Source organism: Balaenoptera borealis (genome assembly GCF_965194805.1).
Source record: "Balaenoptera borealis genome assembly, chromosome: 16".
In the NCBI taxonomy this organism is placed as follows: Eukaryota; Metazoa; Chordata; class Mammalia; order Artiodactyla; family Balaenopteridae; genus Balaenoptera; species Balaenoptera borealis.
In genome coordinates this window covers 57,693,359-57,719,884 of record NC_138872.1, presented here as the reverse complement: position 1 = coordinate 57,719,884, position 26,526 = coordinate 57,693,359, and the positions used below count along the sequence as shown (strand labels likewise).

The 26,526-nt window shown below is 43.7% G+C and overlaps 1 protein-coding gene across 1 annotated transcript; it reads right to left on the bottom strand.

Moving 5' to 3' along the window:
* Positions 1-81: 81 nt before the first annotated feature.
* HAPSTR1 (HUWE1 associated protein modifying stress responses) lies at positions 82-25,037 on the bottom strand. The gene is made up of 4 exons (XM_082360748.1): positions 24,072-25,037; positions 23,377-23,457; positions 12,999-13,274; positions 82-990 (listed from the first exon to the last, which is right to left on the bottom strand). Exons 1-4 carry the CDS (start codon positions 24,295-24,297, stop codon positions 746-748), a joined length of 828 nt encoding a protein of 275 aa, XP_082216874.1. The 5' UTR covers positions 24,298-25,037; the 3' UTR covers positions 82-745.
* Positions 25,038-26,526: the final 1,489 nt, after the last annotated feature.

The following is a 26,526-nucleotide window of genomic DNA, read 5'->3' as shown; positions in this document are numbered from 1 at the left end:
TTTTAATCCTACAAGGTTAATCTGGGGGGCAAATTAATAATAATATTGCTACTTTTAGAGCACTAACACACACAAAGTGAATCCAATAAAGTTCCGTGTATTGATTTGATATTAAGTATTAATTGCATGACCATCATAGCACCTCTTTACATCACACAATCACCAGAATTAGAAACTGCTTTGAAAACTAAAAATAGGGCACAGTTCAATAATCAGAAGTTGCACACTGTTACTAGAGAGAAACCAGGTGCATGGTACAGTGCTGCTGCAAAAATGGAAGCCTGGCGATTTGACGAGGAAGCCAAATCACGTGTTTTAGACAATTTTAGGAACCTGGCAATACTGTTGAAGCAAAATACTCAACACAGCAGGAAATGGACCCCCCCCCCCCAAAAAAGCATTCTATAACCAAATAAACATCTGATACTTCCTTTCCCTTTGAGAATAAATACAGTTAAGGTCACTTTTAGCCTTGAAACAGATATATGTTTGCCTATGATGATCTTGCTAACGACTACACGATATCTGATGTCCTCTGCTAGGACTATAGTTTTAAGAAAGCCATAGTTACAAGAGGCATCTACTGTAAATACCTAGAACTTCCTTTTATGGCAACCACTATAGAATTCACTTGTCTTAAACAGTGAACAAGGGAAGATGGCCTCATGTTTCCTTTGCAATAATAGTATATGTTGAGGATCAAGTGGCTTTCAAGCAGCATGGTGGGTGTGAAAATGTTTGCAGTTTAGATCATTCTGTTGCGTTTATGGGTTGGTGAGTCTGTAATGACATCGCCACACTGGGCTGAGGTACGCTTTCTAGTTCCACCATTGTCCAAGTGGAGTGCCATTTCTTCTGATATGAAAGTGTTCAAATCGACATCATGGAGTCCATTTCTCCTTCGACTAGCATTCGATCCACTGCTTACATGTGTAGGAGAGCCTGGGGTACTCGAACGCACGCTTATACTAGCCATTGCACCACTAAGACCTAGGAAGAAGAAAAAAGGTTTTAGAGTTGCTCGATTATTTAACCCTCTTGAAAGCAACCCAACTTTACTTTCAACGTCGTCATAGTGTCAAAGGATGTCTGCCTATTTTCCTTGCAAGGGGATCACCGGGGAGCAGTTTTTTCCTGGAAGAACGAATCATCTGGCTTTGACATAGGAGATGTTCACTGGTAATACTACCAATATTTACAGTATCGGTTACTACCAATTACTGGAAGCTTATTATGCGGCAGGCACCGTGCTAGGTGTACAACTCCATTATGAAATCCTGCCATCTACTCTACTAGGTATGGACTGTATGTAACTTAGAGCTGAGGAAGGAGGTGCTTGCTTTAAACAGGAGAACATTTTGGTTATCCAAAGTCACCGTTCCAATAGATCCCTGTGCTGTGTGTGTGTGTGCAAACAGGGGAGCATGCAGTCACTTTCAAGCCTGAGTGGGCTTATTCTGACACTTCTATAGATAAGGAGACTTTTTAATTTAGCATCTAAAACAGTACGCTACTGAACATGAAAAAGGGTCACTATCAAGAATGATCCTGGGACATCAAATACAAAGTGATTCTGCCCTGGACAAATCAGGCTATATGACCACCCCAGGTCTGGACTATACTATACTTGGTAGATACCCCTTAGGGCAGCCTCACTCAGCATCATCCCTAATCCTTCGGGGGGCGGGAGAACAAGGGTGGTATAAAAAATCCTGCTGCCTTGCCTTCAAGGTTAAGAGTTACTAAATCCAGAGTATTCCAGCACTCATGGTGGGACACTCATTCCTTAGACCCCTGAACAGTTAAAGGAGGCCAACGTACGTTCTGCTTCTAAATGTTCAGGATACACCTGTGAAAGGCATGAGAGAGGCCTGGAAACAAACCACAGCATTGAATTTAATAACCTGACATCACCGCCTGTGGATTTTCCTTCTTACGGATTCCCCCTTGGGCTATCCTAGCCTCATATATGGATTTTGTTAGTGCTTGACTAAACTGATATGATCTAGTATAATCAGTGTTTCCCAAGAATAGGACTTGTACCTTAAAGTAAGCTTAGAGGTTGGTTTCATAGGGGCCCATTCTCATTTACTCCATAAATGTACTTTAAATTTGAACACTAAGTTGAAAAAGGACTCTCTGCTTCCTACCACACCGAAGCTATTAAATTCCCTTTGACATTGTTCTCACTCTACAAATACTGTGAACATTCCCAAACCCTTGGCCTCAACCACCTCCCATATATGCTGATCAAGTTCTGCAGTCCACACCTCCTTTCTAAACTGCTCTCAACTCCCTACGCTAGGAATCAACCAGTCCCCTCACTGGTCGCCCTGTAGAAGATGCATCCTCTCTCCCTTCCGCTGGTGGCCAGAGGAAATCTGATCTCACTCCTTTCCAAGGCTAGTGCCTATTAAAATAAAAGCACTAATACTGGAGTACTTCCTATGTCAGGGATCGTATTAATAAGCACTTTTTAATTTCATCCTCAAACTAAGCCTATGATATTTGTTATCTTTTTTGCAGATGAAAAGCCAAGGTTAAAAGGTTGAGTAAGCCACTCAAGGTCACAGAGCTAGTAAGCAAGAGCTGGGACCCAAGACTCAAACAGAATCTAAATTCCTACTCATGTTATGCTACCCACCACTTCGAGCCTGTATTATTTCAGCCTCAGGATCTAGGGCCCGGCCTGCCTCGCAGGTCTGTCTCTGAACAGCTAAAGCTAACTCTCCCTTCTGCCCTCTTCACTCCCATCCTAAGGCTTAATCATGCACTGCCAATATCAACTCATCTGAAGTTCCTAAAAATGGCCCGGGCTGCACCTGCCTCCCAACATCTGTTCCCCACTGCCTGAGGCCCTAGTTCCTCCAGCACCGCCTCCCAGTCTGGGGCTACTTTCCTGGTTCTCCTCCCTCTCCTTTGAAACTCTCCTCTTTGCTGTTGTCCAGCCTGCCTGCTCCTTCCTCACTGGCCTTTGCAGGCTTCTCTTCTGCCCCCCACAGGCGGATGTCACCCAGGTGAGAGCCTTGGCGTCTTAGCTTACCCACAGGCATCATTTTCCACATCCGTGCCACAGGAGCAGACAGTTTTCCTGAGATCAAGGGCCCATCCATATTTCTAACTGCCTTTTGACCCTCTGAAACCTAACATCTTCAGAAAAAAACCACGCTGCTTCTTCCCCAGCCCACACAACTTTATTAGAAGTTAAAAAGAAGGGAAAGAAACGCCTCGGGCTGATTTCACATAGCACAGCACCATTGCTCATCTCTTCCTATAGACACTGTGTCTTTACATCTGTATCTCATGAACACAGTGCCTGGCACATAACACAATGCTTCAGAGCCCTACCCGTCACTCTGAAATCCAAAGCTGTTGATGTTTATTCACCTCTCCAATGCCAGGAAATATACCCAGGTGGCTCTCTTCACTTAAATCTTTGACATGAAGTTAAAACTCAATTATTCACAACTTCCTGGGTTTGGTTTTTTCTTTTTCTGTTTTTAAGTTCTCCACCAAGACTGTAAACTCCTTGAGGGGAGAGCTGTGCCTTTTTTCCTAATCTCGCAGCCTGTAACATACTGAAAGGTGTCCGCGTACTTGAGACCACCTTTACATACCTGTTTCATAATGCAGGAGATTCTACGGTAATTATGCTGCAAAATATGGGCCCCTCAGCAATAAACTGGGCTACTTCAGTAATTAAACTCAGGATCCCCTAAGCATTTGATACCCAAAAAAGAACTCAACAAACCCTGCTCCAATGCCCCTCTTGTTAATGTAGGAGCCACGTAGCTGTATGTTTAACACCCAAGGCTCAAAACGCTCCATCAGAAGTGAAGAGGCACCTCAAGCAAATCCTTCAACTGCTATCCTCCATGAAAAAAGAAGAGAGATTAAACATCAATTTGGTCAATTTGAAAATTCCCCAGTAACTTCCAGAAAACCACAATCTTTTTTCTGTTGGGTGTATGACTCTGGGCTTAGTTTGACAGCTAAAGCAAAATCACAATGTGCAACATTACCTATTTATTATTATCTACTCTCAGCAGTGAAAATTCTTTTCAAAGTTTAACTGTCTAATCTTCCCCCAAAAGACTTTCCACAAGTGTCAAAAAAAAATTAAGATTAACAACCAAAAAATATATATTTTAAACAACCCAAATTTTATTTTATAAACCAATGACAGCTACTAGAAGATGCTTTAGGAAACCTTAGCTAAGCCACATGAACAATCAGGCCTATACAAGTACAGAGAATCTAAACATGCTTCAGAACTAAAAACTAAGTTGTATGGCCCAAGGGCATACAACTTAATTTCTACCAAAAACACACTTTTTCAAAAGGGCTATGGGAATATCAATTGACAAAAAGCAGTAGAACAAGTAGTACGATTAGACAGAAAAGTCTCCATTGCTTAATACAAGATAAACTTATCAGTTTTCAAAGTTTCTGCATTCATTTTAAAGGATTAGTGCAGGGGTGGAAAAAAGATCAGGAGGATTTAATCATACTTTGAAAAGAAAGCTCCCACATGAGCTAAAACAAAGTTACAGTCCAAGTTATAGGAATCTAGGTTACATGGCAAATTGTTAAAAAGTAGCACAGAACTATTATTTTCATACCAAGGTCATGCTCAGGGTCATAAGGAAATCCTGTTTTCAGAATTAATTACATGTAATTCCAGTTTACCAGCACATAGTTAGGTCACACAGAAAGAGCAAACGCAGAGCCCAGCCAGCCTCCCTTCCTCCATCCGGCAGCCCTGGAAGAGGCCTAGAGGCCGCTTCTACCCTTTCTGCTGGCCTCCCAGGCCCCTTCAGCACCTGCGAGACTCGCCCTGGAGGAGACAAGGCAGACTGTTTACTGTGGTTCCACTCAGCACAGGTCCAGGACCCTCTGCAGGTCTGCGCCACCAGCTCTCTCATCTCCGGCAGAAGGGGGATGTGAAATCCCCGCAACTTGGACAAGGTGATTAACATTCTGACTGGGAACCCTAAGAAACAGGCATTCTTGCATTTGAAATGAATTGCACTATTCAAATGGACATACACTCCCTTTGCACAAAGTTGTATTCTGAGGTTTTAAGCAAGCAAGCACTTGTGTGTAAATGTCGTGTTTTAAGTGCACCAGGGGAGGAGTTCAATCCTGGAAAAGTGAATTCTACTAGGAAGATTTGGGTAATTTGAAGTAGATACCACTCCCCACCCCAATCTGTAAATTGTAATACTGAACTTTTATTGAAGTAAAGCACACTAAATCAAACCAATTACAAAGATACATGTGTCACACCAAGAAAACATTTTCAGTTATGCTGACAGCCCAAAATGCTTTCAATTTTTCAAAGACAGTTTTAATGCCATGGGAAAAATGCTCACGACGTTAAAATGAAAAAAGCAAGATACAGTACCATATACGCAGCATGATCTCAACTATGAAATAATTTTAATATTTATACATTGAAAAAAAAGACTGGAAGAAAATGCACCAAACATTTAACTGCAGTTATCTCTGTATAGTGGGAAAACAAGATACTGAATTTTTTACTTTTTGGAAATTTTCAAATTTTCCAAGAAATCAGTATTTATAAATCAGAAAACTAGTGAAAAAAAATAAAACTTAAATGTTAAACTACCAATGGATTATTAAGGAAGTACTAAATGAGTAAACTGGCTTTGAGGCATGGCTACATGGACTTCTTCACCTCAATGAAAAAAATGTCCAAGAAAATTTTACTGCAAATTCGTAACAGTTTTGTATTATTAATGTTGGAAGCTTTAGTTAAGTCCTACCCACAGAAACTTCAGTAGCTAATATCTAATCTTAATATACAGAAAATGCCAACTTTTCGTCAAAAATTTAATGCTATCTTAATTGCCTTAATTGTTGTTCTCAGAGGCTGGTCTGAACAAAGGGTATAATTTAAAAATTCCAGCCTTCACAAAAGTTTCCATTAAAGAAGATTACTTGAAATAATCAATCTTAAGCAATTAAGAGATGAGATTTGCTTTTGGTGCATTAATCTCTTACATCTTAATTTCCAAATAAGTTTTTAAAACATTTTACTGTTAAATGACTATTGACAGTTCTGTTATTTCAAGAAGATGCAGAATGCAACATTCAACAAGCATTTATTAAGAATCTACTGTGTTCCACACATTGTGCTAGGAGTGTGGGCAAGAGGAGGAAAAGGGATTTTGAAAGGTGGTTGGAAGTAAATCCCCCACAGGTCAGTTCTAATTAATTCTCTACAACAGAAAATTGTCAAGTTTCTTTCATACTGTACCATCGGTTTAAAAGCACTTAACCTAAGTATTTGTGTGGCTGTCAATGTTTGTTTCTATATATTTAGCTTTATCAACGGAAGGAATGAAGAGTGATAGAAAAGGGGAGAGAGACAGAACCAAGCATAAATAATCAAATTTCTTCTTAAATGTACAGATCTCAATTTTATCAGGAAGATTTGTTCTCACCAAAATTTGGTAACTTCTCTACTACACACAGGCCAAAAAATGTTCTGACAAAATAACAAAAGCTACAAAACCTGTGGCTCGAAGGAGCAAGAAAATCCTATTGGTCCATGCTGCCTAAAATCACAGCTTTCCAAAACTCTAGAAGAAGGGATCCATTTTATGACATATTCGGAATCTGCCTTACATTTTTTTCTAAGTAAAAAATTCCTACCTGACCTTACACCCTTGAATATGGTATCAAATTAATGCACTTTTCTTATATGGCCCTATACCCAGTCTCTCTAGATCCAAGAATCTTGTCAAGCAATTTAATGATTTACGAGACTAAGGATCACCACATATGCCAGAAAAAGACTTTGTTAGACAAAAAAGAGAGGCCAGATATAGAGCCTATTAACTCCTAAAGTGATGGCACTGTGCCTCAATCTGATTGCCTGGGATTACGCTTCAAACTGTCTAATAATACAATTTTATTAGGCTAGAAACTCCTTGAGAGATTATGTGATTCATCTTTGTATCACCTGCCCCTATCACTAACCTCTAATAAATAGAATGCTTGGCTGTTTACTGTGTTCAGTAAATGTTGGGCAATAGGAAAGGCTACAGAATAACAAGATACACCCGCATTTTTAAATGACCGCACCTTCCACAGAAGGATTTTAATTGCAGAAATCAGAACTCATAACACCACAGCCAGCCAAACACACACACACACACACACGTTTCCAGACTAAAAAGCTTCAGACTTTAATCCTCGCTAAAAAAACTATCTTTTTAACACACACAGTGTTTTCTCAAAAAGAGACAAACATAACAAAACCCTTTTCTTTTGTTACTTTCCTTTTTCGGGGGAAATTCTCCAATATCATATTAAAGGCTAGACTGCCTGCATTTGCCTAAGACTCTTTCAGTACTTACAAATGTAGTAGCCCACTCTCTTTTTTAAACTTTTGTTGTTTAAACACAAAAGGAACTTGAACTTGAGCAAGGAGGTATCTTAAAGCCAAATGCCAGTGACAGCAATGGCTCCCACCAGTGACTAGTTTAACACCCAGACCCTGTGTGAACTGATGAATTTTACAGAGGATCAAGCCAGTCCCAATGGGGTTTTAGTTCCCTGTACTACAGTCAAGAATGCCATCAAAATGACTTTTAGAACTACTGATAAAACCAAGTGTCTCCAATTTTTATGGAACAGTCTGAACCAGGGCCAAAAACCTACAAAGTCCACCTATGAAATGACTGAGTGAGAGCAGGTTTTTAATAAAGTTAGCAAATGAGTGAAGTCTGACTTGGCACCCGGCTTACTCTCCCATCCAGGTCTCTATCTTCCACATATGTGCCCCATTCTAGCTCTGGACCCTTTTTACCTAATCCCCATGATGACAAACACAACTCAAAATGAGGAAACCAGATTTCAATCTAAGGCTTTCTAGACACAGCACTAGCTTGGGCAAGTCAGCTCAGAATCTCTCCATCCAGTAGACAGAATATCACCAACTTCACCAGTTTATACCAACATAAAAGAAGCTCAAGATCTTAGCAAGTAATATAAGTAGGTAGTTAACACTAAGTTTTAAATTATCCCTTCCTCTGGAATGATTATCTGCAATTTAAAAAGCCACCCCTCCTGAAAAGGGAGAAAAAGTATCCTCAAAGGCCACCTGACCTCCAGGTCTGTTTTTGCAGTAATGCCATCCAGAGGCAAAGAGGGCACTCAGGACTTAGAACTAACCAGAAGTCCTCCTTCTCTCAAGGCAAAGAACACTTTGTTGAAGGGTGGGTACTTTGCTTCTCACTTTATGTATCTCCTTTTCACAGAGGAGACTGCCTTGGAGAGGTTAGCCATCTTGCCCAAGGTCATGCTGCGAATGCAGCCTATGTACAAGCCTAAATACTCTTCCTGCTAAAATGAACCAGAAATACAGGTCAAAAGCCATTCATCTTCAAGCCTACTTACCCAGATTCACTTATGGGGAAAAACCCCAGCAAGAAACCAAACTTATGTATATAGTCTGATGTCTTTAGGGAAGAAAAAATAAGCCTAGAGACCTCTCCCACGCCACCCACAGCCCTACTAAGGGGGGGAGGGAAAGAAACCCCAAATGTACACATGTAGAGGTACTGAATTTGGGAGCCAGACAAATCTGGAGTATCTGTTCTACCATTTACTGACCTGGTCTATTTTAGACAAATAAGCCTTCTTCACCAATAAAATGGCAATAATCCAGGGGAATTATTAGTTTTAAATGAGACTCTCCTCAGCAGGATGCTGACATGAAGTAAACACTGAAAGAACTGCTCTAAAGGTACATCACCCTCAGGCCCCACTCCAAGACTCAGTTGTTCAGTGTGAAGAGCTGACTTTGCAGCACTAAGATATACCCGCTCTGTTCTCCATTCTCCTCACCCTCCTCATACGCAGTCACCTGGGGATCTATAAGCCTCAACTCTTTGGAAAGGTTCTCTGCCCCCACTGTGTTGACTTAGCAGACCTCTGAACCCCTGTGTTAAGCTCAGAACACGTCTATGCCAGGTTCTGTTAAAGCCAGAAGCTCCAAGACACGGCCCCTGCACCACTGGCCCCTGCACCAGTCTATGGGAAGGGATAGCTATGGAAGCAAAGCAAAAGGGGAGAGCAGACACCCAGCTCAGGGAAGGTTGGAGAAAATGGGGAGAACTGAAGGAAAGCTTCGTCACAGATGTTTGATCAGTCTGAAGGGATGAACAGGCAGAAGGAAAAGCTTAGAAAAGAGCATGAAGGTGTTCAAAAGATTACACAGTATGGCTAAGATATCTGACCCAAGGTCAGATCAAATCACAAGGGCCTTACAATGTTGTGCTCAGTTCAGACTTCACCCTAGAGGACACAGGGAAACAAAGGTTATTTTTCAGTGAAGCAACAAGATCAAAAAGATCACTCCAGTGGTCCCAGAAAAGATGGACTGGTGAATGGGTCAACTCAGGACTGGGAAGCAAGAGCACTGAAGATTATTCCAAGCGCCCAGAACTTACCTCCTCCAGAATAGCCTTCTCTGAACCCATGGCCAGGCCGCACTGTGAAATGTCCTTTTCTGACCCCAGAACACCTTACATATGACATCTAAATAAATTATCCAACCATGCATTGGCCTCAACAGAAAAGGAAGCACCCTATTCAATCATATATTCCCTAGAAACTGCACAGAATCTGCCACGTACGCATCTGCCGAGTGGTAAGGTGAAGAAAAGACCTGTTTTTGCTGTTGTTGAGGCTGGAAGGATGAGTCCCTCTGAACGCCTGCAGGACGCCCTGGTGGAGATGTCCGCCAGGGGACAATGGGGCATACGTGTTTCGCAGTCAGGAGAGAGGGTCTAAACATAAGGACCAATTTTGGAAATCAAGACTGAAATGGCCCTTAAAGGGATTGCAGGAGAAGGTGGCTAAGGGCTAAATCCTGGGGAATGTAACCTAAGTCACTGAAAAGTCAGAGGTCAAAGTAGCTTACATAGAAGACAAGAAAAGTCTCTAGAAGAGAAAAGATGACTAAGAGAGGAATAATCAGAAAGGCAGGCAGGGAACCACAAAATGGTCCAGATGATTTTTGGTCAATCTGAAATTTGTTTACATAAAAACAAGGTGCCAGCTATTAATCCAGTTCTCAGTAAGTTTTCGATAATGTTCTTATTTTAAGACAAGGATGAATAAGAAAAGGACAGAAATCAATCTAGCACATGCATATGCATTTCTTTGATTTCTCTGTTGAGCTTAGCATCCAGATAAGGAGATACCATGGTACACAAAAAATAAACATATGTTGCAAACAAGTGCCAAAATAGAGCACTGGATTATATTCCTTAAACCTCCATAACCATTAGTTGACAGTTTTGATTGAAACTGTTTGATAATCATTAATTGATGTACTTTTAATTGCAACACTTAAGTCGAAGGCTCATGAGGGTACTGATCGAAGGATCTTATCATCACACCCTCACTGTCTACATGAAAAACTCTACAATTATCTTATATCTTGGCCATCTGTCTTCTTATAAAGAACATATTTTAAGCACATATGGGTGGCATTTGGCGGAAGTGAGAATTTAGGAGCCGATAAAGAAAAAAAGAAAAAATTACAGGGGTAACAGTCCTCTCTTTTAAGGACATGAGGTTGTTTATGGATAAGAATAAATCAGTGTGACTCCTACACTAATGTTTGCTTTGATTATAAACTTAAGTCAGCCTCAGTATACCAATTCTTTTCCTGTCTCCCCCTGGCATCCCAAAACTTCATGAATTTAGACTCTCCCTCCAGCATAGAACCCCAAGAACTTCAATTTGACCTCACAGTTCATAGATCTGGCTAAACAAATTCTATGCAAAACCAAATTCTGACCAGTAAACACCCTAATTAAGATGAATTTCCAAATATATTTCAAAAGATCTGAACAGTTTTGACTTCAATTTACAGCTATTCAATAAATCAGATCATGAGGACACCTGGTTACAAAGTTAGTCATTAATCTGCTTTACAATTTAGTTAACAATGCCGTATTATTAGAAATCATTCAAATTACTAAAAATACTCAAGTCAGACTAGCATTCCCAATACAGCTATGTCCTCTAAAACCAACAGAACACAAAACTAAGTATATAATTTGTTTCTGTGTACTCTTTTCAAGGGGCCCTATTACTGCATATCAACTTCATGTTTTAACTACATGAATTCAGTTTACGAACCCTAGGAATCCAATGTATTCTGGATTGGCACTACTTCGTAAGTTTATTGAAAGGAAAGGTTATTTTTCTATAGCTTTATAATTGAACTTTAAACCCTCACAATTTAAACATAAGTCAAAATTATAAATAGTACCTTCCTAAATCTACATCACCACTAAAACTCCCAAAGTTCAGTAAAATAATAAATCATAAGTTGAATAAACTCAATTTAAAAAAATGTAATGGGATTTGGAGAATATAGTAGTTGCGGGGGGGAGGGCTGCTGGCTTGCCCTTTTTACAATGTGTACAACTGCATTAAGATTTTATAACAAGAGTGGCATTTATGTTTCTTAAAACTACCTTCTATAGTATAATACAGAAAAAAAGACATTTTAACAAGAGAAATATGGAATGAATCATAAATCCACTTGATGACAAAGGAAATCAAAATGCTTAAGGAAAACAAAACTACATCAAATACTACCATGCACTAAAATTAATCTGACAAACTATGTACACTTCTAGTAATTTTTTTCAAACAATGGTAAAAGATGTGAAACTCTAATTCAGTAGGAACAGATCAATCTCTATTTTGCCTGAGTTTCAAACTTTCTGATAGCATCAACTATTCCACTATATTAGAAACAGCAAGCAGTCTTAAGTACTGCATCCATACGTCATGGACTTTGTTGAAATAAAATGTTTTTGTGTTTTTAACTTATCGTAAACAAACTCACAATCAGAAGGGGAAAAAAAAACACTTTTTCCAATTCCACGGTCTGAAGGGGGTTTTAGATAAAGAATCAATGTTTGCCAAAGAGAACAAGGATCTCTGTAAGCATTAAAGCTTCGATGATATAGAAGCCCTTTGTATACATCCCAGTTTTTATTACCAGGTTATTTCATCTTAGATGACCTACACTATGGCTCAGAAATGTGTTAACTTTTAACAGGACTCATGACCTAACTCACTAATTACTTCTATCTGCTTAGTCACTTGTACAATCCACGTGTTCATCTTGGCTTCAACCAAGTCTTATTATTTTGTTGTTTTATTTTTACAGCAGTGTTGAATGTCCTATAAGTACCTCTCCCAGTTCTATCTGGAAGCCTGTATTAGAGAACAAGCAACAACAAACTTACTGACTACATACCCCAGGCTTCTCCAATAATACTTAAACCCCTCAGCCAAGAATGTCTTTTTATGGCAGGTCTGGCCTGGGGAGACGGTGATGGACCTGCTCTCACAGTCCTGACTATCAAAGCAAGGCCCTAAGGGACAATAGACATAAGGAAAGTCAATTTAATTATTCTTACATCTGTCCACTCCCTCTTGGGTCATCAACGCTCAGGTTCTACAGGCACACTCAATAACCCAAGGTGTCAAAGGGAGTTCCCATGAGAACTAGCCCAACAGTTATCTGCCTTACTTGCCTGTCACTGACTAGGCTCTCCAGGTAATTACAGATGCAATAGAATTCTTAACACACAAGAACTTCCTCTTTGACTCAGAAGAGTAAGGAAACATGTAAAATATAAGTGTGTAAAGCAATAAATTCTAATCAATGTTGCAAAAAATGCTGTTATTGTAACACCAATCAGCTCAAACTAACTTTCTAAAAACATTTTTTTTAGGATAGGCTGGCTAACATTCAAAAATTGCCCATGTAAGTTCTTAGCTTACATTCTATTTAAACATTTCTAGAGCAAGTAGTAACTAGAATAGACAAAAAACAGACAATATATCTGGACCTAAACCTAAATGTGAAATTGGGTCCACAGGCACACTCTTAACCATTTTTCCAAAGAAATATGTTTAAACGGCTTTACCATGCAGAGCTATGGCTTCCCGGAAGGGTTGCAAATCAGTCTCTACAGATGAGCTAGTTTCCGTTGAAGTAGCTCGGTTAGGGGACACTACAGTCAGTCTTGGGGGAGCTCTAGAGTTTCGCGGTGGAGGAACTTTTCCACACAGGAAGCTGATCAAATCTTCTCTACGAATAGTTCTTCTGCGCTTTTTAACCCAAGCCAACACATCCTTATTGCGTCGCTGATAGCCAATCTGAATTCCAATATCAAAACTTCGCTGATGGGTATCCACGCTTTCTGTTAGGAAACAAGAATAAGAAAAAGATACATGATGATCAGTAGAGCCAAGCTGCATTCTCTCCTAAAGAAAACCACCATTTTACAAGTTCACCAAAATGAATGTCATGAAGTACGGGGCTCTTTAAGTCTATCAGTAATCTATTAAACTGAACTTCATTCATGTTTAAAATATCATACCTGACACCTAATCATAATGTTCTAAATTCAGTAAACACATCACATAATCCTAGAGCTTCTGCCTTGTTCTTTAAAAAAAAACTAGATAAAAACAGAGGAACTACTTGTCAACCGAATTACCATTTTAATAGAGCTATTTCCTTAAAAAAAAGCTTACTTAATCTAATCAAGCTAGTTTATTAAAGGCTTATTGGTACTATACCCAGCTTCACCTGAAAAAAAAGGTACACGAATACCTTGAGAGCAGTACTACTGTCCCCTCACCGCAACTGGGCAAACAGACACTGAGTAACTCTACCACAGTATTCAAGAGCTGGAATTTTTGTTCCAGAGTCTGTGGTTCTTAACCACAAAGCTTTGAGAAAAGACAGAATTCTCAGGAGTTCTAAACAGGAGCGTTCACATCATTCAACATATGACTAAACACCGCAACAAGTCACTCAGGCGGTGCTCACCTTGCATGTACCATGTCATTTCGGAGGTGTACTCCTAACTGACAGGTTCAGCACCAAGAACTGGAAACACACTAAAAGCAGTAGCAAACATTTTAGAAATAACAAGGGAAAATTAATTCTGATTGACTGCTCAACAAAGCCAAACAGCACTGTGGAAACAAGAAGCTTCATTCATTTCCCAGGAACGTTTTCAATCTGCTTCCAGTTCCCAACAGTTTTCTGTAACTTATAACCATTCCCAAAAGACCCTGTCTTAAAATCTCTCAGACTGGTCTCCTATTCTCCCTGTAGATATTGCCCCCTGTACATATTGAACCCAGATTTTCAATAAAATGATGCCTGCCCCTTTAGTGGCTTTACACAATTGAAAACAATATCAATACTTAGAAATTTAAGTCACTGCAATTTATTTTTAGTTGAGCTGCTGTGCTAGCAGGAAAATCACCAATATATCTTCATTCCTCTATTACTTTTCCTGACCTGGATTTTAATTCTGTCTGCGACATCTAAAGTAGATGCTGAAAGGATAAGCAAACCAGCGAATGAAGACCTGTGTCCCAGAAAGACAATAATCCAGACATCACAGAGGCTCACAGAGGCTCCCAAGCTGCATGAATTTGCATTATTAAAAAAGATGGCAAGAGGGCAGCACAAACAGAACTTTATAACAAGGCCTCTTCCTTAGATGATCAGTTCTTATTGCTAAAAAGTTAAAAAGAAAAATGAAAGAAGTTACCCACAGAAGTACTCTTAAATATTAAACTCCATCACAACTTTCTAACTTTACAGATACAAAAAAAGCTACTCGTGGGACTTCCCCTGGTGGTGCAGTGGTTAATAAGACTCCGCCTTCCAATGCAGGGGGCCCGGGTTTGATCCCTGATCAGGGAACTAGATCCCACGTGCATGCCTCAACTAAGAGTTCGCATGCCACAGCTAAGACCCGGTGCAACCAAGATAAATTAAATAAATAAATAAATAATAAATGAGTCTAAAAGAAAAAGCTACTCATGAATGAAGTAATTTCTCCAGTGTCTCACTACTAGAATGCCCAAGTTACAACGTGAATCAATGTGTTCTGATTTCTCATTTCATCATAAACAAAACAAGCACGAACCCCATTTCAAAGGTAAAATAGCATTTAGGAAGCTAATACAGCACTTTCCCATCTCTTAGTCTTAAAGACTTAGATGAAGCCAACCTTAAAGGATGCATAATCCCTAAGATGACCTTGTAAAGTTGTATGTAGACCTTAAGTGATTCTGAAAGAGCTAGAAGCATTTTAAGAGAAATCAAGTCATTGAGTAAACTAAGCCCATCCCATAGGACCACAGAAAGGAGGATAGATAACCATCCACTGTTATGGATCTACAAGCAACTAGGTTTCTACAAAGCTGCCTTACCTAACAGAGTTGTTACAATCAAGCTCTTAACCAGAGAAGTTTGTTTCCAAAAAGAATGACTCAGGAAATCTTATTTTTCGAGAACCAAATGGAGGCAGGTCCAGAATTGGAAGTACAGAGGAACAAAAAGTTGAAAGGGGTACAAGAAGCAAGTTTGAAGCTAGCATGGATAGTGCAAAGTAAGATGAAGCAGGCATGTAAATGTACACCTAGCAAACCAGACAGCAAATAAGAAAAGCTGAACTTGATACAAAACTCAAGAGCCGAAGGGAAGGAACCAGATGAAGCAGTTCAAAAAACAAAAACAAAACAAAAAAAACCCTGACAATCCTGGGAGGAAAGAGCTTTGATTTGTTTTGATTGAGGACACAAGGAAAGCCCAAAAGTCAGATCGGCAACAGGCTGATGCTTTAATCACAGAGTTGAACAAAGTTGGAAAACTCAATATTCATACTTTTGAAGGAAGGCAGTTATGTAAGTAGTTGTGAATCTCTTTTAAAATATATGCAACTGGGCTTTTCTGGTGGCGCAGTGGTTGAGAATCTGCCTGCCAATGCAGGGGACACGGGTTCGAGCCCTGGTCTGGGAAGATCCCACATGCCACGGAGCAACTGGGCCCGGGAACCACAATTACTGAGCCTGCGCGTCTGGAGCCTGTGCTCCGCAACAAGAGAGGCCGCGATACGCGCACCGCGATGAGGAGTGGCCCCCGCTTGCCACAACTAGAGAAAGCCCTCGCACAAAAACGAAGACCCAATACAGCCATAAACAAATAAATAAATAAAAACATCTGATTGTCTTTAAAAAAAAAATGTATGCAACTGACCAATCATTTCACCTCAAAAATTCTGCACAAGTCTCAACAACACAACCAACCAAGAACACGCTAAAAATCAAGTATTTTGTAAACAGACTTTTACAGACTAAGAAGTACAGGAGGAGAAAAGCTGATTTAACATTTAAGGACTTCGGGTACATACATGCTTTTGCACTGTCTGGGCATAATTTGGTCTTATACCATTAACATATCCTGAAAGCCAAATCCAATTACTTTACCACCCAGATTAATCCAATCTCAGTTATTTCCTTAAACAGAGAATCTCATATTGACACTAAAACATAGTTTAAAATATAGTTCGTATGTTTGAGAACTTTAAAGAGTTACTTGGTTGAAAATAAAACCCTCCTATCACATCTTGCACTAAGTAGAAGAGATCTAAATGCTTATTGGAGAATCTTAGGAATGACCAGACTAGATTTTAATCACTGCTTAATTTAGTGTCCAGTAAAATAATAAACGTACACACAAAGATGGCCTCCAGAAGGCTCTCAGCCAAAGATTGCTTTGAATACTCCTGAACCTTGACAATTAGACACCCAAATTCTAGAAATGCACAGCACAGAAAACTGTGGGGACAGTCTTGTGTCCAACACTTTTACTGATGCCAAAGCCACTGTGGAAAACGGCCATGATCTCGAAGGTTAGGCAAAGCCCAAGGGCATCAAAATGTCAATCTAACCTTTAATCACAACACATTCATTTCCTTATTCAAGAAACAAACTGGGGCTTCCCTGGTGGCGCAGTGGTTGAGAATCTGCCTGCCAATGCAGGGGACACAGGTTCGAGCCCTGGTCTGGGAAGATCCCACATGCCGCGGATCAACTAGGCCTGTGAGCCACAACTGCTGAGCGTGCGCGTCTAGAGCCTGTGCTCTGCAACAAAAGAGGCCGCGATAGTGAGAGGCCCGTGCACCGCGATGAAGAGTGGCCCCCGCTTGCCACAACTAGAGAAAGCCCTCGCACAGAAACAAAGACCCAACACAGCCAAAAATAAATATAAATAAATAAATAAAACAAAACAAAACAAAAAACTGATTCATACAAGTCATGGTAGACATCTTTGTTTCATATTTTTTAAAACTGTTTTTATATAAATAGGTGAAATTGAATTCAAGGGATTTTTATTAGTCTTCATTTTCCCACTGCTGGCAAGGGGCAGTAGGCAAAGAATCATACTGATTTCTGAAATGAAGACCAAATGCAGAACTTTCTTACATGAAACATAATAAACACAATCAGATTTCACTATCTATAGTTCTTTGATACTCACAAACCTTATGTGAGTTAGCCAAAGCAGATATCTCAATTTCATAAACAAGGAATTGGAACTGAGGCTCAAAGGGCCTTGCCCTAAAAAGTTACTAAATAGCAAAAGTTCTTTCTACAATTTCTTCCTCAACAATAGAGAAATCATCTCCCATTCTCCTTAGAGGATCTACAAACCAGAAAATCACACTGCTAGATCAGAGTACATTTCCAAGGAATACTAGTAACTACAAAACATTTGAACTTAGAACTCAATCTGCACTAACCAACTAGTCTGCTGCAGGAGAAAATATGTATTTTAACTGTTTCATTAGAAACAAATATCTAGGGACTTCCCTGGTGGTGCAGTGGTTAAGAATCGGCCTGCCAATGCAGGAGACACAGGTTCGAGCCCTGGTCCGGGAAAATCCCACATGTCGCAGAGCAACTAAGCCCGTCTGCCACAACTACTGAGCCCACGTGCCACAACTACTGAAGCCCATGCGCCTAGAGCCTGTGCTCCGCAACGAGAAGCCACCACAATGAGAAGCCCACGCACCGCAATGAAGAGTAGCCCCCGCTCGCTGCAACCAGAGAACGCCTGCACACAGCAACGAAGACCCAACGCAGCCGAAAGTAAATATTTTTTTTTTAAAAAGGAAAAGATATCTGAGTCATGACCAAAATAAAACTGCCTTTCAATTGTTTTGTTTTTTTAAATATTTACTTATCTATTTATATTTTATTTGGCCGTGACAAATCTTAGTTGAGGCATGTGGGATCTTCACTGCGGCATGCGGGATCTTTAGTTGCAGCATGCTAACTCTTAGTTGCCGCACATGGGATCTAATTCCCTGACCAGGTGATTGAACCGGGACCCCCTGCATTGGGAGTGCAGAGTCTTAGCCACTGGACCACCAGGCAAGCCCGTTTTTCAACTGATTTGAGGAAATAATTTCTATCTTCCCTAACAAAGTGGTATCCAAAAATAAACACGAACTTCTAGGTAACTTACATACTGCCTTACATCTTCACCCAGCACGTACAAACAGCAGGAACCAGGGAAGGATCAGAGTGGCCACGGTTCCCTACCATCCAGTCCTCGTCCTCCCTTTCCTAAAGGTACTCCCAAGTTTTTGTTTGGATAGTTCTGAAGAAAAGCTTCCTTCACATTTGCTCAAGTGGTGAAACTTGTGGTTTAGTCCCAAACAAATCTGCAGAACCCCGAAACTGTGGCTATGATACTGGTTCTGAATAACCATGTGACCCAATTCTGGCCAAGAGACAGAAGTCATTTACTCCTGGGAAAGAAGCTTCTGGGCTCTTCTAACCTTCTGTGAGTGACCCTAAGATGTGAGGTGTGAGCTGCCAACACACTGAAACTAGCCTAACGACAAAGCTGGTATGTGCAGGCCCACACATGGAGTACAGAGAGCTGCAGAGCAGGGAGGCCTGAGCCACTGGATTCAATCAATCCCACCCTCAGGCTTCAACGCAGAGAGCAGCCAATCCATGTCCAGCTTGACTTGTGTTTTCTGCTATTTGCAGCCAAAACATCCTTTTACAGAGAAGTTACACATCAGAAACTGACCGTCTTCTATAAAAATTCACAAAAAATCTACAAATGGTATTAGTAATGATAAGGCTGCTGCTTAGTAAAATAAAACTGAGGGTATTCAACTGTAATCCATACTAAGGTGTTTTGAACACTCTCAAAGTGCAATAGTTTTCTGTAACAGGAGTCACAAACCAACTCCACAAAGTCAAAACATAAGCTGAAATTTCATTATCTGCCTCCAGGTAGAACATGCTTTCTCTGACCAGTTGTTTATATACCAATCACTCATCCACAAATTTTCAGTATGTTCCGTTCACTTTCAGTTCACACAGAAGCCCAAGAAGGCCACAATGAAGTGACTACACACCATAAAAAGGATCTGGCATCAAGATGTCTCAAAAATAAGGACTTTAAAGGGCATCATACTATTTTTCTCCTGTCAATTCTATTTACTTTCAGCCCTTTCAGGGAAAAATGAAGACACACCACAAAGGTTCTTCCGACAGAAATTTTAAAAAGACAAAAAATAATAAGAATTTCTTCCCTTCATCTTAAGCACTGCCCATAGCCAAATACACCATCTGAAAAACAGAACCTGACCACCAACACAGTCTATGCTTGAAGACTCATTGCATGACACACTAAGAGCCTGCACTCTAAGTTGTGGGTACTTACTCCTACTTACAATTGAGAAAATGAAGGCTTACAATAGTGAAATATTTTTTGTTCCACTATCTGTCTCCAGGACCATACAACTAAGTAAAAGTAACAGTCTAAAATCTGAACTAGAACAATCTAGCAGAAGACTCCATGATAATGATGCTGCTGGCCTTCTCCAAGTACTGCTAGAGTCACACCTTGGGGCAAATGCTGTTCAAGGAGAAAACCAGAAACATCTTTAACATAAACAGTATCAAGAGAAAGCTCTTAACATATGTGGGAGAAGTCGGTATGCAACTAAAGTTTCAGACAGTTTTAAAATGCAGAGGAGCTTAACATAAAACAAAAAAAAATGGAGCTTAACATAAAACAAAAATCAAAAAAGAAAAATATTACAAAGTTGAGAGAAATGACAATGAGAGAAGCAGTGAGAAGTGGCTCTGGGGGATGTGGGTGAGCACTGGCTCCCAGGCAGCTGCTGCAGAGCAAGCAGGGCCCCAGCGCCCACCTCCGCTGACCACGAGGCTCCAAAGGACGGCTCTGTCCTCGAGAACAGCCACAGGAGTAGCCTCTACTGAGCAAGTAACCCCCACACTGTAGAAGGAATTCAGAATTCATTATTTTCCTAATGAGGAGTCAGGAGAGAGGTTGAAACCAGTCACCCAAGGAAATGGGAGGTGGATTTAAGAGGCAGAAAAAGATGAGCTTGACAAAGCATTTCTCAGATAAGCATCAACCAGGCAAGTTAAAACCACCTCAGTAACTTCACTCCCTTTTGCTGCAGACATCAAAAACCGTACTAAGCAAGGGGACACACCACCACTGAATATTTAACAAACATTACTTCCTTTAGATTTATCAAAGCAAAGTAAAAACAAAAACCAGCCATCAGAATTTTCTTCCCTTCCAAAAAAGGATGCCAATGTCTGACTCAACTTACTACGTGGAGTAGAAGGAACTCCATTTTGCTGAATTCTGTCCACACTGAGGACACCCCAATTCACTCTCCTCCAAGTCTCCAGCCACATTCAACCAAACCAACTGCATCGTTCAATGTTTCAAGACGCCACAGGCAATCAAAAGGGGCCCTCTGCTCGACTTTTACCTCAATTCTGACCTTCCTATGTGCTCATCTTAGATGTTATCAGGAAGCTGGTAAAAGTACCAACCTCTCCCCAGGCTGGGTGAGGGAAAATGAGCCATCTTTGGCTTGTCAGATAAGCGCTTAATCATACAAACTGCCAGAGCATTGCCCATTTACAAGGATCCTCCAAAATCTCCCCCCATCCCCGCCCCCATAAATTACATTTAGATACTGAATCAGAACTGTGAACACTCTAAATTTACCACTACTTACAGATGCATGCACTGTGACACTACCTTGCTAATTTTATTGGTTCTATTTAAGGTGCCCAATTATTCCTACAGCTGCATTCTTGTTCTCTAAAGACCACACCCTGAAAAGAAAGAAGAATGTGAGGATCTGCAGAGCTTATCCACACTTTCCTCGAGTCAGCTAGGAACAGAATAATGTTGCTATACTACCAAATTCCACAAACCACAATTAACCATTCCTCAGGTAAAAAGGGGATATATTTCATTTTACAGAAATAGGATACAAAATAAAACTAAGGTTGGACAATCCAGCATTTGCCATAATGCAAAAACTTCATGTTTATTTAAAAAGAAATTTTATATCTTTCATTACGTTTTCTGAACAAAGAAAACTAATACATTATAAGAAGCATTTCCAAATCAAGAAATCAAATTAGAGATTATTTCAGAGTTCAGCTTCTGAGCCCACTTTTTTATATGAAGAATTAACACTAAAGAAAACCGTCAGCTACAGTCCTAAAGAGATGCATTCCAGGAGCGCACAACAGCACCAAAAACTGAGAGGTCAGAGGACATTCATATTTTTCTACGGCCTAGTCGAAGAGCCGGGCACACAGACGAACTAAAAGTATGTGTTGCCTTCCCCTTAAAGCAAAAAATAATTGCAAAACCTGAATGGATAAACCGTGATACCTCCACACACCAGAACACTACTCAGAAAAAAAAAAAAAGCACTGAACTATTTATTAATACCTGCAATGTGAACTGAATGGATCAATCTCAGAAACATGAAAAGTGGATAGAAGAACCCAAACACAAAAGGCTACCTACTATAAGGTTCTATTTATTACATTATGGAAACACAAAAACCATACACACAGCAGTCAGATCAGCGGTTGCTGGGGTGGGGACGGGGACCGGGGGACGGGGGGGGAATAAATATATTCCATTTACTAACAATGCATGTTTGTCAAATTCACGCCATACACCTTAAAACAGTGATTTTACTATATGTAAATTATAGTCCAAGAAAGCGGAGTTTCCCAAAAATATGAGTTTCAAGTATTATTTCAAAATTCCCTGTCTGGGTGAAACCAAGAGCCATTCCAGAGAATGTTAAAAACCCTCAAGCAGTAATGAATGTTAGAGTCAAAATTTAAGGAACTCAGCTATATAAAATCAAAGTTGACCACTGGGGCACCATTTTATTAGGTTTCCCTTTTCTCAGTAAGCCTAGACTATTAGTTCCTCATTCCCTGAAATTAACATTCTATTCACCAGGTTTAGTTTACGTTCTCAAATTACCATCCCAAAAAACTGCAAGGTCTACCAAGGAAATCCAAAATAAGGGATTTTTTTCCCTGAAGAAAGCTATCTTAATTTGCTCATTCATATGCAGATAAGAATCTGAGAATCAAGTCACTCCACAGCCTGTTTCAACCTATTTAGATAATTCTGAAAAACACAAAGCTCTACTGCAATTATCAACAGCCTCTAGCAGTTTAAAAGCATTTATTTTAATTACATTTTTACTAAAATTAACACTCAAATTCAAATCCTTTTCCCACAGAAACCTTGCCAAAAATCAAACCCAAATTTCCAAATCTTCAAAACAAAGCACAAAATCTAAACCCACTGTTGCTGAGAGAACACGATGGGCAAGAACATTTACTCACACATCTTCACGTGGGGGGCGGGGATTAACTGCAGAAAAGCACTGCCATGAAACACGAATCTTGATATTAACTCAAACTGATCAGATTTCCTGCCAACAATGTACGGTCAGGCAGAAAGCAGCTTGGAAGGCAAATATTTGACGGAGTTGCTAGGGAAGACCAAGTCCATCAAATATCTGCATCTTAATGTGCATACAGATTATTCCAATTAGCTAGCTTTCGACGCACTTAAATCATGCTGTGCCACCATCATGCTCGAAATTGCCTAACTCAAGAAAAACTACTCCAAGAGGTGTTTTTCCACAAACCAGTTGTCCCTCCCACCTGTGTGTGAGACACACTCTTCTTCCCTGGGTGCCTAAAAAGCACAACCCACGGTCTGGAGCTCTGGGCCTCTCAACCTCGGCACTACCGCCATTTGGGGGTGGGGAGGCTGCCTCGTGCACCGAGGACGGTTAGCGGCCTCCTCTCAGTGATGACGCTCTGGAGTGCCCCAGACGTTGTCAAAGATCGCTATAGGGTGAGGGGACCAAACGCCCCCGGCTGAGAACCCGTTATCTAGATATGACATCACACCGCCGGAATTCTCAAGTTGCAAGGTACTGAGAGTTAGTGGCTGGATTCAGGGGCAGAAAACACTCCGGCGATTCCTCCAGGTCAAGGTGGTCAATGCACTAAGGAACGCAGGACTTAAACCCCGATGCAGGCCGCCCTTCCCCTTAGCCGGCAATGCAGCAAGGTTGTCCTTACCTTTGTAGAGATTGGTGACGGCAGTGGCTGCGTTTTGGAAGGGAACCCAGAGAGAAAGTCCTGGCTGCTGACACACTCGATCTGAAAAACGACGAAAGGAAGGGGGAAAAACAAAAAAAGGAAAAGAAACACACAAAGACAAAAAAAGAGAAAGAAAAAACCATGTTACTTGGGCGTCAATCACTCCGGAACGGCCATATTAGGTTTCGCCATTTTGTTCAAGGGTTCCGGGATCCCGCGCTAGGTGGGGGGCGGGCAAGAAGGGGGTCGCGGCGGAGCGGGAGGGGGAGCCGCGGGGCCCCCGGGCGCAGCCCGGGCAGAGGCGCGGCAGAGGGAGGCACCCCTTCGCAGTCCCCGCCCCGAGGCCGGCTCCGGCACAATAGGGCCCCCGGGCCGCCTCCCTTCGCCATTTTGTGACCGGGGGCTCCTCCCCTGCCTTCCCCGGCCCAGGGGCACCCAGCAGCCCGGCCCCAGGAGCGGGAGGGCCCCCCCGGGCGGCCCCAAGCCCGGCCGCCCCCCGCGCCGGCCCCCGGCCGCCTCCCGAGGGCCCGCCTCCCGCGGCGCCATCTTGCGGGGAGGGGGCGGCGAGGCCGCGGCGCGACCGCCGGAGCCCAGCCAACCGCCCCCCGGGCTCTCCGCCGACGGCCGGGCCCGAGGCGGGGGCGGCGGAGCAAAATGGCGGCGGCGGCCCTCACCTTTGTAGAGCTGGGCCACGGCGGTGGCCGAGTTCTGGAAGAGGTGCCACAGCTTCTGCTGCTTGTGCTCGGGCTGCGCGGCGGCCGCCGCCTCCTCCTGCAGCTCGGGGGGCAATTGCTCGTCCTGCTCGGCCTCGGCCAGGCACTGCCGCTCCCACTTGGAGAACCAGTGCTCGGGCCCGTGCTCCTGGATCTCGGCCTCGCCCTCCTCCTTCCGCTCCTCCATCCTCCGCGGCCTCCCGCGGCCTCGCAGCCGCCGCGGCCGCGTCCTCCTCAGGCGGGGCCCCGGCGGGAGCGTCGTCGTCGAGCGGCCCGGCGGCGGGGCCCAGCGGCCTGCGGCGGCTCCTCGCGGCGGCCCAGGCCTCCTGCACCCCGACGGCCTGCGAGCCCCGCCCCGCGGCCCCGCGCAGCCCGCGACGACCCCCGCCCCGGTCCTCCCCACCCCCGGCCCCTGCCGAAAGGCGCTGCGGACCGGATGAACACCGCCGCCTCTCGCCTCGCCGGCCTGAGCACGTCTACCGCCCCGCCATGGCGCCGCGGCCTCCCTAGGGCCACCGCCGCCTCAGACCGCCGACCGCTCCGCACAGCCCTGCCAGCGCCGCCGAGCCTACCCCGAAGACTGAGGAACGTCGTCGTCGCTGCCGCCGTCGTCGACGCCTCTGCGGCTGCTGGTCCCCGCCCACATGCTGACGGGGAAGCACCGCCCACTCGGCCCCGGCTCCCCTGCCCGGTTGGGGCGCGCCGGATCCGAGGGCTCCTATTGGTCCAATCCGACCAGTTCCGCTTGCCGGCCTCTAAACACAGCGCCGTGATTGGCTCATCGGCGTGTCCGCCTGACGTAACCAAAGGGCGAGGGGAAGGGAGTGAATGTCAGGAAGGGTGAAGATGGGGAAGGAGGGGGAGGAGCTGACAGTGGTTGCATCCGAGCCAACCTAAGGAGGGAGGGGGGGGGAGAGGGAGAGAGAGAGAGAGAGAGAGAGAGACAGAGGGGGAGGCAGGGGGAGGCAGGGGGAGGCAGGGAGAGAAAGAGGGGGAGAGAAGGAGAGAAAGAGGGGGAGGAAGGGAGAGAGGGAGGGGAAGGGAGAGAGAGGGGAGGGAGGGGGAGGGAGGGGGAGGGAGGGGGAGAGAGGGAGGGAGAGAGAGGGAGAGGTAAAGAGAGAGAGGGAGGAGGAGGGAGAGGGAAAGAGAGAGGGGGAGAGAGAGAGATGGGGAGGAGAGAGGGAGGAGAGGGAGGGGAGGGAGGGGAGGGAGGGGAGGGGGAGAGAGGGAGAGAGGGAGAGAGGGAGGGAGGGAGGGAGAGGGGAGAGAGAAATGCGCATGCGCACTTGCTCGCTGGCCAGAGGCAGCGGGCGGGAGTCACGTGACCCGGGGCTCCGAGACCGCACCCCACAGGAGGGCTGTTCCGGTGCTTCCAGGCCGCAGGGGACGCAAAATCAACTCCCGTGACCACTCTGCAGGGACGGAAGGGTGTGGTGGGTGGCCTCCCGCTACTCCAGCCCCTTGGGCTTCCAAAGGGAGGAGGGAATTGAAGAAAGTGAATTAAACGCCCAACTTGAATCCAAGTTTGCAAAGTGCTTCGCCAGCTGTTTATTTCAGAGACCCATTTCTTAGATGGGCAAGTTGAGCCTCAGAGTCCAAAGAAAAACTTCCCAGATGCGAAGCCCGCGGGCTCCCACCAGCCTTCTGGGCAGACAGCAGGCACGCGGCTCGCTGCGCGTTGCGCGTGGGGGACCCTCTGGCCCACCCCCTTAAGACGCCCTGGCGCCCTCCGAGGACACCATCCCTTGACCAGACCGCAGCGGCCGCGAAACTGAAAATAAACCTGAGTGGGAGACGGGGTGCCGAGGCCCGGCTGCGTCTGCGCCTTCTCGAACTTGGCGGCCCCCGCACCTGTCCCGAAAAGCACACTCCTGGGCCACGTGCGGCCGCCTGCCTCACGTTCCAGCCCCCGCCCCCCCCCCATCCTACAGCCGGAATCCGCGTGGCCGCGCCGAGTGGGAGGCCCCGCTTCCAGGGGGAAAGTTCTGCGCCGACTTCTTGTTCAGTCGCCCTGCGCAATCGCCTGGTCAGCCTCCGCCGACCCGGGCTGCGCGACTGCTGTGGGCCAGGCGCGGGGCTGCGCGCTGCGGTCACCCAGCCAGGGGCGTCCCCAGGAGCTCAGGGTCTGAGGAGGAAGCCGCCACTTAAAGGGGCGATGACCGCACAGAGGCAAACTGGCCCTCACAGGCTGGCGGCGGAGGCATGAGCCACTGGGGCTTGGAGAAGTCCCACGAGCTGCAAGAAAACCCTTCTACAAAGCAATTTGGCTGTAAAGCCATCACCTTGGGAATAAAATCTGACCTCCTCTCTGTGGTCTACAAGTCCCTGCAGGACCTGGCCCCGCCTCCTCTGTGTCATCTCAACGCCAGTCTCTGCTTGGCTTGGGCTGCCCAGCCAAACTGGCCTTCTTTCTGTT

Bases quoted from the DNA above. Each gene is read 5' to 3' on its own strand.
- HAPSTR1 (XM_082360748.1), bottom strand. From the start codon at position 24,297: ATGGAGGAGCGGAAGGAGGAGGGCGAGGCCGAGATCCAGGAGCACGGG. The intron at 23,458-24,071 runs GTGAGGGCCGCC...GTCGTTTTTCAG, and splicing joins CGTGGCCCAGCTCTACAAAG to ATCGAGTGTGTCAGCAGCCA. The intron at 13,275-23,376 runs GTAAGGACAACC...GTTTCCTAACAG, and splicing joins CGTCACCAATCTCTACAAAG to AAAGCGTGGATACCCATCAG.